This window comes from Halichoerus grypus, chromosome 2, assembly GCF_964656455.1.
Source record: "Halichoerus grypus chromosome 2, mHalGry1.hap1.1, whole genome shotgun sequence".
Lineage (NCBI taxonomy): Eukaryota > Metazoa > Chordata > Mammalia > Carnivora > Phocidae > Halichoerus > Halichoerus grypus.
The window spans coordinates 207,643,689-207,659,049 of record NC_135713.1 but is presented as its reverse complement, the minus strand read 5'-3'; the positions used below and the strand labels follow the sequence as shown (position 1 = coordinate 207,659,049).

Genomic DNA, 15,361 nt, shown 5'->3' with positions numbered 1-15,361 from the left:
GGGGGGGGGGGGGGGCCGCGAGGGCTGACAGTCCTTCCGAGAGTGTGCTCTGCGACAGCACTGGCCAGCCTGACAGCTCCCGGAAGTGAGTCCTCAAGCACCCAGGATGTTTCATTTGTGCACAGGGACCCTGGGGGCTGCGAACATGGCAGGGAGCCCCGGAGCCGAGAGCGAGGCAGAGAAGCCGCTCAGGGCCGTGGAGAGAGGGACACAGCTGTGTGAGTGAGAGAGAAAAGGGACTTGGCCCATGGTGCTGAAGATGGCAGCACTCGGGAGAACATCGAAGACCTACGGAAACCGGACAGTCAAATGTGATGACCAGTGCACGTGGAGCTGCAGCAGGCCGGTGACCCTCTCCAGGCCTCTGGCTGTTGGTGCTTACGAGGGGAAAGGTCCACTCAGGGGACCTGAGCTCCCACGAAAGCCCAGCAGCACAGTGGCGCTCTCTGCCAGTGTCCTATCAGTTGGCTAAAGCCGGCTGCATTTTCTAGGGTAAGATCAAAATGAATGTGGAGTCTTAATTCGGGTTCTCACTCAGGGAGAGTGGGAACGTGAGTCCTGGGAAGCCTGAGGCCGTGGCGGTGGGCTGCCAGGCTCCGTGCGCTCTGGCGCCCCGGCAAGCGCCAACCCGGGAGGGTGTCTGCATTCACACTTCCCACTGCCCACGAAGCGGCCACACTGGCACGGCGGGGGGGGGGGGGGGGCGCGCGGCGACAGCCTGACCAGCTGATCCGATCCCGGCAGTGTGGAGCAGTGGCTCCCTGCGCTGTGGGCTGCTCGATGAGTCACTGCCCGGAAAACGTGCCGTGCAGGCAAGAGCTCGGGTTTTCAGGAAACGGGCCTCTGATGGCAGCCGCCCAAGGAGTGGGCTGGCAGAAGAGCCTTCCAAGATTGCGCGGCCTCCATCTGCAGCCATCGCTCAGCGGGAGAGGCGCCCTCGACGGGAACGGAAAGCACAGGTTATTACTGTGGAGAGAGGCGAGGTTTCGGGACCTGCAGAAATCGAAAGTGAAGGAGAACGAGTCCCTGATGGCTTCACATCAAAAATTCAACAGGAGCCCACGCCGAGCGCTTCATCATTAGCGCCCCGCCTGAAGTAAAGTGCAAATGTAGATTACTTTGTGTCTTAACCTCAATTTCTGCTCGGCTTTGTTCCCTTCTTTCCCCTGCTCAAAATTCAACCTCTCCATCACCACCCAAGGACTGTATAACTGGACGGCACGTTATTTATTGCAGGCACTCTCTCCAATAGCCTTGGCTGTGGGCTCCCTGGGAACGCACAGCTCTGGCCTATTTACAAGGAGGGGGAGAAGGAGCAAGGGGCACTGTTTTCATGTGTTTTGTCACCAAACCAGCTCTGCTGTAAGCCCACGCAAGCAGCGAGCACCCAGTTGCCTCGGCAGAACCTGAGCACAGCTGAGCACGACCTTCTTGGTGTCTGGGCCTCATGTTCTCCCACCTCTGCACCTGATCCCACCGCCTGTTCCCTCACTTCCTGTATGGACAGGAGTGTGAGCCAGACACCTGCCACCCGGGGCGTTCCCCGCCTCCCTGGCTGAGGTGCATGAGAAACAGCCACCAGGCGACAGCAGAAACGAGCTCTGCCCACGGGGAGCCACTGCGGGGCAGCCGGAAGCCCGGGTCCTGGCAGCTCACACTCAGGCTACGTGGAAAGAGACTCTCCCTCACGAAGCCACTGGATTCTGCATTGCCAACTAACCTGTATTTCAACCACTAGCTCTGTCCTCCGGCAGGGGAGGGGGAGGAGGCTTCCCACTGCAGCCGAGTCAGTGTGTCAGCAGGGGTGAGGCTGCAGGCCCCACATCATTGCCTGACCTGGTATTTATACCCCGTATTTCTGACCACTGACTTTGATTTTATAAAGAAATAAAGATTATCACCATCTCAGGTGGTTTCCTACCCCCTAGATCTACACTGTGGTAGCATGGCTGAACTCGAAGCCTTCCTGCTAAATTCATCTGGAACACCGGGACCGTCCAGAAAGCACGCCTGTGCTCATCTACTTAGAAACCATCTTAGCACACGCAGGAACCGGAGCCAAAGCAGGGCTGACACCCCATGTCTGGGAAATGCAAGTGCAGACAAACACTTCCCCCAAGCCCCGGAAAGAGAGAGGAAACACGCAAGCCTGACCTTCATGCTCTCTTCCCACCTTTATGCGCGTCGGTTTTTTAGTGTGTGGGCGAGTTGTGTATGGGATCAAGACTTTGTCACCATGGACACTCCCCTGGGAAGCAAAGACTGTCTGTGTGGGTGTTCTAGCTGCCCCTGGTGTGAACGGAGAGCAAGGCTCGTCCAAAATGGCCCCATGGGAAAGCCACAGGTGGACATTAAAGCCAGTCAATACAAGGGGACTAGGACTTGGGTCACTTTTGACAGAGAACTTGGGAAAACCATTTTAAAAACTGGCATCACTCCTAACGTGGGGGGTGGTGGGGTCTATTTACCACTCAGTGAATCCCCTTGAATTCTGTGTGTGCTCAAGGAATTTGCCCCGGCCAGAAACCCGTGTCTCCACGTGCTTTGGTGGCAGTGACGGGAGGGAGCGCCAGCGTGGTGGGTCCCATGGCAGGCCAGCTGCTCATCCAGGAACCCAGGACCACGGTGCTGCCTCGGCACAGACGCGGGAGCCAGGAGGGCCTGCACTGGGAGAGGCCGCCAGGCGCCGAGGGCAACTGATCCACCAGACGACCTTTCTGGCCATTACTGCTTCATTGTGTTCCTACAAGCATCTCCTTCTTGAAATCTACAGCCTGATTTCACATTCAGCTCCTTATCAAAGCCGGTTAATGGTATAATTTTCAGCATTTAATGGGATTGACTAATGTTTACTCTTTGGCCACAGACTCATGCTGGCACTGTCGTTAGGAAAACCCCATCTGGAGGAAACGTGTGTCGTACGCACATGACTCTCCTCCTTGGAAATCTCATCACCACTGATTTCTGTAAGAGAACCCTGTAGTTTTACTTACACGGCATTTCTCAGCATATCAGGATAGGAAGCCATGGTCTCAAGCCTTTCAAAAAAAGATTCCAATTGGAGAGGACCCTTGGATGCGCACAGTGAAGCAGGATGGGCTCATGGAAGGAGAGTGCAGGCCGTCATGCCAAGACGTGGGCCGGCGGCACCACCATGGATGCTTCCCCACCACATGGCTACCAGGCTTCAAGGGCCCGGGGGCACCAAGGTGCTGAATTCCCACTTCTACCCCAAGGGAATCCATGGTCGTGGTCTCCCGAAGTGTCCCTAGCGGGCTGCAATGGGTCCCCCGTGGGTTTGGTCTGGTCCTCAAACAGTTTTTTCAAAGTACTGTACTGGCTATGGACATACGTACCTACGTATGTATGTGTTTAGATTTACTTATTTATGTGAGAGAAATAGAGAACACATGTGCACGTGTGCAGGGGGCAGGCAGGGGAGAGGGAGAGAAAATCCCAAGCACACTCCCCGCTGAGCGCAGAGCTCCCCACGGGGCTCGATCTCACGACCCTGAGATCCTGACCTGAGCCAAAATCAAGAGTTAGATGCTTAACCAGCGGAGCCACCCAGGCGCCCCTGGCTATCTACATTTTAAAATAAGGAAGTTGTAAGTGAAAATATGAATTTATGGCTACTCTTTAAAAAGTTACTGTGGGCTCAAACTGCCATCAGGAGCAGCACTGGGGCTGAGTGCCAACGATGCAGCCCTGCCGTCAGCACCCGGCGAGACCAATGGCCCTCCCGCCCCTCATCGCTGTCCCACAGGACCGACAGACACCCTTCAGGGTCGGCCACCGGAGCAGACCGGGCACAAGGACACTCCTGCTGCCTGAAGCCCTTCAAGGCTCACTGCCCCCGAATTCTGCCCCAACAGAGAATGCACTCTCGGGAGTCGGGCCACTCTGTGCCCCGCTGCATGTTTCCTGCAAAGCCATCCTTCTATGGTCCACGCCCCTGACGAGGTTCTCCTCCCACAGGCAGCAGCTGGCACACCAGGGCCCTTCCGACCGGAGTCTGCGTGTGCTGCTGGTGCGAGGGGCCCTGTGCAGGGGACGGACACGAACCCGGGCAGTCCACGTCCCCTCTCTCGACACGGCCTGATGGGTCACTCACCCACAGTCCCCTCCGGCCTGTCCAGCACCGCCCACGCTGCGGCTTCCTGTCCCACCACACGCCCTCACGGAGGAGCCCCCCGCTTTGGAGATGCCAAGTCGTCCCTCTTGGCCAGGAAGGGACAGTGGCTCCGGACACGCCACACCTGCCTCCCGAGCCCGTTCCCTCGCGCACTAAGCTGAGAAAAGGAGCTCTGTTGCCAGACTGTCAAGGATTAGTAAGATAATGCGCGCTAAACACCCGGCGAAGGGCCTGGCACTTAGTCGGTGCTCAACAAACGTCAACCACTCACACTGTCACCTGCACGTGAACTGCCCTGAACCTTCGCACTTCCGGGGTCTGCTGGACGCACGCCCAGCAGGCTCACCGCGGAGCTCGCTCCAGCACCTCCCGCCGCCCGTGGGCCTGCTCTCGGGGTTGGTCACGGGCAGCACTTTCCAGGCAGAGCCCTGGAGAGGTCCCACTGTCCAGCCTGTCCTTCATACCCTGGATGTAATCGGTCACCAAGCCCTGTCCAACTCAGCAGATAAAACACTCTGAAATCCGGCTCCTCACATCAAGCCACACCGCCACGGCCAGGACCCCAGCGCAACATGCTGCTCAATCCCAGCCGCTTCTGACGCCATTCCTCCCGCATCATCGGCCGGGGTCCTGGCTCCTGGCCCGCCCCGCTCGCCACAAGCACATGAGGCTCATTCTCTGCAGCTCCGGCCACAGCCATACCCCTGCCCCCTGCTCCAGGGGCGTTCCACTTCTCGGCTCTCCCAACCACACCCCTCCTCTCGCCTGCAGGATGTGGCCCAGCATTCCACCGTCTGCGTGTCCTCCTGCTTCTGTGAGCCGTGGGCGCTCTTCCTTGCAGCACACGCACTGTGTAACAACCCCCTTCTCTAGGCTGCAATCCCCTTTGGGGCGAGACTGCATTTTTGATGTTTGGGTGTCTCCACATCTAAACCCAGTGCACCATGGGGCTTTGCCCACCTCCATCTCCTCGGGCTCAGACAGGACACTCGCACTTGCACTGGACACGGGCTGCTCGACCAGGCCAGGACGTCTACAGGTACGGGGAGGTGAGTCAGGACTCAGAGCTCCCAGGCAGGGCTGGTGCGGGCAGACTGGAAGCTTTGTGGGGAAGCTGCCCACCAGGCTGTCTTGCTCTGGTACCAGGAGCCTCTTGGGTTCTGCTGAGGGCACAGGGCCAAGGAGCCCCCAGCCTCCTTCTGACCAGGGCCCATCCCTCCACAGAAAGGCTTTTCTTTACAAGTGCTCCTCAGCTGTGTTCAAGCTCCATGACGACAAAGGCTGTGCTGGTCTTTCCCAGGCTGGGTCCCCAGGACCTGACAGTCAATAGACATTCGGGCATTATTTCATACTTTTCTAGAATGGCTTTTTAAAACCTTTATGAGGCCCACCTAGTGCCCTGTGCTTGGCAGGGGTGCAAGCTATCCACACAATGGGCTGTTTCAAGGAAAATCCTATTTGCCGTACAAACTCGGGACTGAGTCTAATGTGTGTGAATGATTTCCAACTTGGAATTTTAATCAGCTCTTGTCACAACATTTGAAACATATCAAGTGAGACCAAGTCCCAGCACCAAACCTTAAGGGATTCTACTAGTCACACATGTTTTCTGCAAAGAAGTACTCAACAATTTCTTCTACCTCCAGTTTTGTATTTTGACAAATAATGCCTTAATCATAATGACTCACTTGTTAAAAAAACAGCTTTTGGTGTCTCAAAAGCTTAAAAGAAATCTACATGCAGACTTTAAATTACAAAAGCAATTATCTGCCGACCTTTAAAATGGAGAGCCTGCCCTCGGCTCCAAGGCCCAGGCGCCCCACCGCTCGCCCGGCCCCAGGTCGCCACTCTGTTCTTTTTCTCTGAGCACGATATATATCATAACGGGGATGGGATGCTGTTGTTGCTACAGCTTGGGGTCTGCTCTTGTCACCTAACACGTTTTGCCTACTAGTAAATAATTTCCACAAACATAATTTTAAGATTGCTTACGCTCTTTCAAGTACACGTACCTTAATTACACACCTGCTCTGTTAGGTACCAGGGTTAGTCCCATTTCTCCCTTTTACAGCTAAAATTCTGACAAATGGATTTGTCAAAATCTTTCAGAATGTCTCATGTTCCTTGGTTTTTCCTCAGCACCTGCCGAATCACCCTCCTGAGCTGGGACAGGAGGATGCAAAGTGGATGGCACAGGTAGGGGCAGGGACCAGGGAGCCTGAGGCCAGCAAGGCCACGACCGAGGGCAGAGGTGCAGGGTCGGGTGGTTCCAAGGCATTCATGGGTAGGACACGGCAAGACAAATCAGATTCCAGAATGGTTGCTGATGCCGGGCCACTTCCAATGTCCAGCTGAAGGAAGAGGCCCAGAGCTCTGTCCATGCAGGTGAGGCTGGCTGAACCCCGGCACGGGAGGGGACTGAGCTGAACGTGAACTACAGTAGGGATTTGGGCAGCAAGGTCCTTCTGGTGGAATCCAGCCGCCCTGCCTCACCCAGCAGGGCCCAGGGCCACTCCTCCACCATGACAGCTTCCTGCCAGATGACGGAGACACTGTGACTACCCGGTGTCTACCCACGTCCCTGTCACACATCTAGAAGCCTGCGTGCATGTACACATACGTACTGACGAGTCCGCGCACAGCCATCTGGGCCTGCACTGCCCGTCGGTCGTGGCCGGGCCCACCGTGTGGCTACTTGCTCACCTCCCTGCGTCTCACGTGCTCACCTGCAAAATGGGGCTGTTGGCAATAACATGTCTGTCGTGAGGGGCATGACTTAGTACATGGAAAGCATTTACAACATATGACCCACAGGACGTCACTGGTGTGATTATTTTTATATCCAGCACCTTTTGATCTTCTGCTGTGACTTGTCTGTGTCTCTGCCTCAGTAAAGACCACGGCACACCATCCTGTCACCCGCCCACACCCTGCCTTCTGCGCATAATTCCCACTGACTCTCCGGCTGTCTGCCTGCAGTAAAATGCTGCTCATGTTGCAGACTCTGACAGTGGCCGCCAGGATGCCTGCCTCCCGGGCGCCCCTCGGACGGGCCTGGGACTGACTTCCAACAAAATTCAGCAAAGGGGACGCTGTCCCCAATGCTATGTCACAGCGTGTAAGACTGCCGTGCCCTTGCTGGCTGAGGAGGCTCGAGGCACACAGGGGACTCCACGTGGCAGGGACTGTGGGTCCTTGCAGCCTGGTGAGACCCCCAGCAGACCAGCCCCCTGCCCCACAGAAACATCATAACGATGTGTGCTTTAAGCCACACAACGTGCAGGAGTGTGGCTGTTCAGCAACAGGTAATGAATATACTCCGTGACTCTTCTTCAGACTGCAGGATTTCTATTTCTAAATAGAAGAATGCATCCGTTGGAGAAACAGCCAACAGGCTTTCTCACAACATGCATTTAGTTTGTCGGCTGGTTCCTGTGTTCCCTTTCATTTTGGCACAGGGGCTCTGGCTTTCAGTCACCCTTCCTGTGCTAAGCCTGAGTTCAGTGGGAGCCACGGACGCCTCACCTGTCCCTTCCCAGCAGGTGGAGAGCGGACAAAATGGCTTCTTCCTTTCACGTGAAACACCAGAAGGGTACACAAGATACATACTTAAGGTTCGGGTTCAAAGAGAAAAGGAAAAAAAATCCAAAGCACCTAAGTTCCCTTGGCCATGAAGGGAAAACCAAACCCACCAGCCGCAGCCGGTCCACAGGGTCCTCCATACTGGGGCCCAGAGCTGCTGGAGACAGTGAGGCCCACCGTCGGCAGCCACCAAGGAGTGCTTACGCTTCTCCTCCCTGGCTTGCTTTTACCTTAAATCTTTCCTCCAAAAATGTCTACTGAACTACGTTATGGAAAGACCATAACGCACAGCAAAACAGGCTGGAGAGTAAGGAGGAGGGAGGGCGAGAGAGGAGGTGTATCGCTATCCCCTCCCTTTTTTCCCGCTGGAGGGACTCCTTCCATGGGACGATCACAAGGCGGCAGGGCGGCGTCTGTCCTCAGCTTGGGAGCACTGGGATGGCACTGTCACAATCTGACTTCTAAGGACACGCTCATGTGAACAAAATTCACTCCCAGCAGCTGGTGGGAGCTGGACCATCCTGTGGTCCCTGTGACAGACCTCGTAGGTTCTGGTGACAAGCGCCATAGAACCAACTGGAAAGAGGCTCATTTTTCTGGATGAGGAAAGAGCATGTGCTTTAAGGAAACAGGCTGGACAGGAGACAGGAAGTTGGAGGCCTCGTGGAGACCCAATTCCACTTCACGCTTCCGCCTCTCAGAAAGGACCCATAAGATAGCGGGAGCCCAGCACAGCGGCATGGCCCTCTGTTGGCCGAGAACTGTTCTGAAGGGTCACCCCACCCTCCGAGTGGCACAGGGTCAAGGGTCGGCTCAGTGGGGCCGCCGAGACCGTGCTGCTGGTTGACTTTCCTCTCCGCCCAACCCTGCCGCCTCCCATGCCAGGTCTGGTCTGGGAGCACTCCCCAACAGCACCTGGTGCCAAGCACCAGCTCTGGTACGAGTCCAACCTGCCACAGCTGGAATCCACCTGACAGGGAGCAGGAGGGCAGCAGGCCAGACGGCGCTCCGCACGATGGGGGACTGTGAAGGCTGAGTGAGCTTCGAGACCCCAGGCTTCAGGGTATGTTCTAGCCGCACAGGGGCCTGAAGTGCTCAGGGAGGCCAGACCAAGAGAGGGGGACAGCGCGGGTGTACAGAGATGGCTGCTAGCATGCCACCTGCCTCAGAATACCGCGAGGCTCTCCCCACCTTCACCTGGGCCTCTGTGGATCGCTGTATCATTCACGTTTCTGTGCACAACACATAAATACACATGCTTTATGAGATTCACAGGAGCTAACTTCGCAGGAGAAAGGGCCATATTCCCAGCCTTTGGCGCCAGCAAGAAAAGGTATCCTTAACAGTGATGGCGGGATCACGATCACGTCTAAATTCTGGACCTTAAGCAGTTCTTACACAAGCTCCCAAGTTCAGAAACATGCTAAGAGGCCAATCCTGGGGAAAGGTACCAGTGAAGATGAGTGGAGGCTGGCCGTCTGCACCTGCCTCCTTCCCCGGCCACCCTCACTCCGGCTCCGTCCATGCGGTCTGCTCACTGCTCTGGTCCTGGTCTTTGCCATCTTCTCTAGCACGACGGGGTTTTTACTCCATGCCACTGAGCCTATCTTACAGGAGGCGCTTCTACGGCCAGAGACGCGTGCGCTAACAGGAACACACTGGGGAGCTGTGCTAGGGCTCGGGTAGAAGGGGACAGGAGGACGCAGGCCACTTCCCTCTGACAGTCGGTGCCTTGCGCCCACTCACATCTCCATCTCACAAGGAACCCGCTCGGCCCACGGGGCCCTGTGGCCTGGAGGGCATGTCACTGGGCAGCTGGTTTGGTGCCCATTTCCTATGGCTTCCCCAGTTTTCCTCCCAAGACCACACGTGGCACTGACCCCATGTGGTTTTTTTTCCCTTTTCTTCCCTTTTTTAAATAATAAATGTTTTATAAAAACCTGGTTCAGAAGAAGGAGACAGGATTCAAGACATCACTTTTCTTAAGGGAGAAGGCTGTTTTGAGGATCCAATCTTCCAGAAACGTCGGTCTTTACTCTAATGATTCACTCTACGTACCAGGAAGGGCTTCGAGCACCCTCCCAATTCCGGCCCGTGGAGCAGCGGGAGCAGAACTGCGCTCCACCATTCTGTGCGCACACGACATCCTTAACGCACAGTGATTCTGTCCTGGCCTGTGCCTCCCACGGCCGCGCTGCTTTACTCTATAAACTCTGGAAGCAGGTGCGGATGATGCATGTTCCAATTCTCTGTGTATAGTCTGCTGCTCTGCCCAGCACAGCACGCCCCAATTTACCTCACAGAGGAGAATATTCCTTCCCGATTTCCCTTCAGTGGAGGAGGGCAGTGAGTCCACAAACCTGTCGTTAGTTCTCCAGGTTTTCAGTGTCGGGGGAAAGCGGTCATGCACATATTAAAAAAAAAAAATCACTAGCGGAAATAAGCCTGGCCATGAAAATACACCATGAGTGATATGCTGTTTTTAAAATATCTGCATTAGGGTTTCTCCCATGGACGGACACAACTCAGACTCACTTCTCCTCTGCTATCACCCCGTTTTCGTACTGCTCCAAACTGCTCGTGGTACAAAAACGAGGAAACAGGAAGGAACCGACGCCTTCCGATACAATACACGAATTAAAGACGATTCACAGTCGTACCCTTGTTACCACTCTTACTAGGAGCATAAGCAGCAACAGTCCCATTTGGGGGAACTATGGTCAATGGTCATGAAGACCTCACCCGTGTGCGGTGTGTGCACGTGTGTGTGCTTCTGTGACGTAAGCATACACGTTAGCTGGTCACGAATCCAACAGTCTTAATCAGGTGGAGAAATCTGACATACTTCATAACCCCGCCGGCAGTTTCTCCTCTCAGTACTGGTCCCTGCAGGGTTAGAAGCTCACGTACGAGCCTCTCCTGCCCCGAGTTACAGGATCGGTTACATCTGGGCGTGCTTGTCCAGCTCCATCTTCAAAGACCCTCCAAGGCACCTGCGCCCCGAAGGAGACACGTTTCCCATTTGCTGAAAGCTTTAAAGAGGACTTTACCTACTTGTTAACACCACTTGGGTCACCAAGTTGGTGGCAAGTCTTCCTATTTTGTTTCACGTAATTCCATTAAACTTGTCCTACCGTAGAGATGGACAGAAACCAAGCCATTTAGAGAACGTCGCATCGTTGGGTACGGCCTGGCCAGGACACTTACCACATTGCGTGCATGTAAGTGGGGGGCAGGCGTGGGCTGCTGACGGGGGTGCAGTTATAGGACCTCATGATCCTTTCTGCCAGGAGAAAATTTCGAAACAGACTAGCCACCAACAGGTCCTGTCTGAAGAGCTTTTGGAAGAGATCTGAGGGTAGATAAAACAGAAAAAGGTATCTTCAGTGACTCACGTCTAGCGTTTAAAGCCAAATACACAAATTTACCTCCATCAGAATTTTTTACAAGCAGGTTGGCCTAATAGGCACTTTTCCCATTGGTGATACACACACATTCACATGCATTAAGTACAAACACCAAACCCCAGCCAGTCATTAATGAAAAAAATACAACAAGTCTCATAATAGCTGGTTTTAAGAAATCTGGTTTTAAAAAATCTGGATCGTCATGCCAATTTTTATGAAGAAAAGTGAGTCCTGAGTCCACCTAGAAAAGAATACACGAATGTCGGAGTGAAAGCTCAGGTGGGGCTTAGTGTCCACACTGTTCGTGGTGCCTGACCCGTGGTGACTCACGGAAACCTCCAGAGGCTCTTGCCTCCTCCTCCTCCTCCTGCCCCCTCAGCTTTCCTCACTGACAAGACCTCCTTGCTTCCGTTTCGCCTCCCTCATTCCAAGGGCCAGCATCTCCCAACTGCAAGGCAGCAGCCCTCCCCTGCCCCTGCCCGGCCCGGGGAACCTCACCCCGAGGGAGCACATTCCACGCGATGGTGTCTGTGATTGCCGTGAAGATCCAGTTCAGTTCTCCCAGAGGGGTCCTCCGGTCATTCAGCCGGCCGGGAATCCTAGGAGACACGGTGTGCTTTCATTAGTGACCATCCAGAGAGTCCCGGCTACTGCAGACGGGTGGAGAGAGGAGATGGTGGAAAGAAAAGAGGCGAGGGAGACAAAAAGCTCGGAGCAGAGGCAGGGGAGGCTTGCCGCTGGGAGAACAGCCCCACCTCTTAGAGCGCATTCTCCATCCTCACCTCCCTCCCCTCGGGTACCCCAGATGTATGGAACAGACCCTGTGGCTCCACACACCACTCTTGTGGTTTTTGCGTACAAGAGATGGGTGTGGAAGGGCCCAAAGGGCAGCCCCTGGCATCTGCTACAGAGGAACCCGGGCCATTCTTCCATTCCACATCCCGCCCGGCCCCGTGGCTCCAGGCTGCACTTTCAACCGGACTGCTGTGGAAGGAGAGCTCGTCCTCTGAGGTCAACTTACCTTCTGTTCACTCATCAAATCTCTGAGCACCTACTCTAGGGCCAAGTGCTTTTCTAGCGCTGGCATGTAGTGGGTGGGGCTCACGGTCCACTGGGGAGGACAGACAAGAAGCCGGTAACCAAGCACAGCTGGAAGGGCACAGAGACAAAGCCCACAGAGAGCGCGGTGGGAGGGGCGGGGTCCAGGCGGCGTGCGACAGGCGGAGGTGAGGGGGGGCCTCGCTGAGAAGGTGACACCGCAGCACGGCCGCACCCGAGGAGGTGAGGGAGTGGGCCGAGTCCACACCCAGAGGGAGACCAAGTCCGGCAGAGCCCGGAGGTGTGCTTGTGCGGGCCGTGCAGCGGCCTCGGCTCTGCATGTAACACAATTAGATCTGACAGGAAACTCTTGTTTTTATCTCCCAAAAGGAAAATGTTCACAGTAATTTGGCTCAGAGACTAAAGTGTGATTCCTGCTCTTTGTAAGAGTTAACAGATTAATAATTTCCAGCATAGTAGCCCATTTCATGGCACCATCTTTGCATGAATGAGGCTCAAGCGGCCTGCCTCCGTAACAGGCACCGCTGAGCGGCGCAAGCTTCCTCATATGATGGCAACATGTGTGCTCCTTCCTTCCACCAAATGCCTTTTCCTTCAGGAATAAAAAAATTCTTCTTATTTCCTCAAGTAGGCTTAGTGATAGGACACGAAAAAAAAAAGAGGGATCAGCAAAATATTTGAAAACAGCATTATTGTTCAAATAGTCCGAAGTCTTGAAAAAAATTTCCCAAACAAAAAAAAATTGTATGTCAACAGGAAGACTCCAGTTTGTTTAAACTGAAAGGCTGTTGCAAACACAGTCAAGCTACTGGCCCTGGCATGGCTGACTTAGAAAGTAGGGTTTATTTAGGGAGAGAGTGTGAGCGGGGGCAGAGGGAGAGAATGTTTTCTTTAAATTAGATTTTATTTATTTTAGAGAGAGAGGGGAGGGGTGGGGGGGGGAAGAGAGAGAGAAAGAATCTCAAGCAGACATGGGGCTCGATCCCAGGACCCTGAGATCATGACCTGAGCCGAAACCAAGAGTCGGACACTCAACCGGCTGAGCCATCCAAGGGTCCCAATAGTTTTTACTGGCTCTGTGTGTTGGGCATCTCTAAGGATTCCCACCACTTAAGAGAAGTCAAGGTCTCCAGGCAAACACTTGGCACAAGGACAACAGGACTGTCTCCCTTTCTCATCCTGCAGGGCTGTTCCTTTCTCCACCCCACGCTCTTGCAAAAGGAGAGCACATGCCAGGTGGCCAGGTGGACTGCCCTCGGCCCTGGACCAGGAAGGCAAGATCTGTGAGCAGCAAAGCACAGCACAGCAAACACCCCAACCCTCAACAAGCAGCAGCGAGGCGAGCACGGCGTGCACCTCCCGAGAGAAAATATTGATGAAATCCAAGCAAACAGTGCAGGAAGGCATGTGACCAGCGTCCTCCTTCTCGGCCCACAAGTGCCAGTGCAGACACCTGGGTCACTGCCCCAGAAGGAACATGGCACTATGGGATGACGGGGGGGGGAGGGGGCTTTGTGAGGGCCAGAGGGTGGGCATGGAGCCCAGACAGATTAGCTCATGGCTTGGGTCCTGCATCTGGGAAGGAACACATGCACCGAAACCTTTTTATTTATTTATTTATTTTTTATTTTTTTTTAAGATATTATTTATTTATTTGAGAGAGAGAGAAAGAGCATGAGGTGGGGAGGGTCAGAGGGAGAAGCAGACTTCCCGCTGAGCAGGGAGCCCGATGCGGGGCTCGATCCCGGGACTCCAGGATCATGACCTGAGCCGAAGGCAGTCGCTTAACCAACTGAGCCACCCAGGCGCCCCCGAAACCTTTTTAAATAAGATTATTCACAAGCTCACCAGCAGCAACATTCAGCAGTAACACTGCACCTTTCACTCTTGCTGAAGGCACCGCCTGCCCTCTCCACGGGGTGGTTCGGGGACAGAACGCAGCGCACCTGAAGGGCCGCATTCAGAGGCTGAGGCCCTGCTGTCTAGGACCAGCAGACACACAACAGCTGAAGTGTGCAAGGAGCAAGCACTTGAGAAAACGGTGATCTATGGTGTCGCGTCACGGGTTCTCTGTTAATGTATTCAGAGTTCGCCAAACCACAAGGTGGAGGGCATGTCCTCAACTCTGACACCAACTTCCACGGGTTCCCAAAACCACGAAGGACTCTCAGAGCTCAGTGAAAGCTGTTACACTTGTGATTATGGTTTATTAGAGAGAAATACAGAGAGACATTTGAGCCAGTCCAGAAAGGGACGCGCGGGGTAGAGTCCAGGAAAAGTACCGAAGGTGGGGCTTTCATGTCCCCTCCCAGCATCCACATGTGACAACATGCATGGCGCTCTGCCAACCAGGGGGCAGGGTGGGGGGCTGGGGCCTTGGTGTCCACCTCGGAGCCCTGGTTGGCCGCCTGGCTGCCCACGAGCTGGATCTGCCTCAAGGTAGACGGACACCACACTCAAGCCCCCAGCTGAAGTCACCTGTTCCCCTCTCTAGTGGTGTGGGCCCCCATCCTGAGATGACCGCATGTGGCCAGCCCCCACCCCGAACAATGATGCTCCTGTCAGGAACAGTACAGGCCTTCCCTCTGTGCCGGCCAAGTTCTTGACTACACAAACATTAATCTGTTCAACATCAAAAACAAACCTATTCAGAACTAGATTTCAGATTTTGGACTCACATGCCATCCTGGGTGCAGCATCTTCACTGGACTAAAACCCCAGAGGTGCATCCACCAGAGGCTGGGCCATGTCGCACAACAGGCCTTCCAGCAAGGTGGCCTAAGGGAAGCGTTGCTTGCCTTCACCCCCCCTTTGGACGACAAGTCAGCACATGAGAAGAAAAAGCCCAACCTGACCACTGGACAGCACAAGTCAGGGATGCGCCAGCCCCCGACAATGCTCTGGGCGCGGAGCCGGGACCACCTGTCTGGAAAGGACAGACTTCTGAAGGCCACCTCAGCAAGTCTGCTTCCAGAAATCAACCCTAAACTGGACACAAGGAACGGGGACACAAGACATGCAGTGTTTTATTTACAGGGGTGAAAAGTCAGAAACTAGCAATGTTACCAAAATGAGAGAAATGAGTAAGTAAATTACAAAACCACATGAAATTACTAGAAGCTAGCAGACTGTAGCTTATGAATATTTCAACAATATGGGAAAATGTGTACTTCATAAC

The 15,361-nt window shown here is 54.5% G+C and overlaps 1 protein-coding gene across 6 annotated transcripts in view; it reads right to left on the bottom strand.

Annotated features, from left to right (window-relative positions):
- The window catches only part of RPTOR (regulatory associated protein of MTOR complex 1), a 335,570-nt gene that overhangs the window by 104,229 nt on the left and 215,980 nt on the right, over positions 1–15,361 (bottom strand). For all 6 annotated transcript variants that reach the window (XM_078066239.1, XM_078066240.1, XM_078066235.1 and 3 more), the window contains 2 exons: positions 11,623–11,723; positions 10,925–11,069 (listed from right to left, as the gene is read on the bottom strand). In XM_078066239.1, the coding sequence (XP_077922365.1) occupies positions 10,925–11,069; positions 11,623–11,723 (246 nt within the window). The remainder of the gene's footprint in view (positions 1–10,924; positions 11,070–11,622; positions 11,724–15,361) is intronic.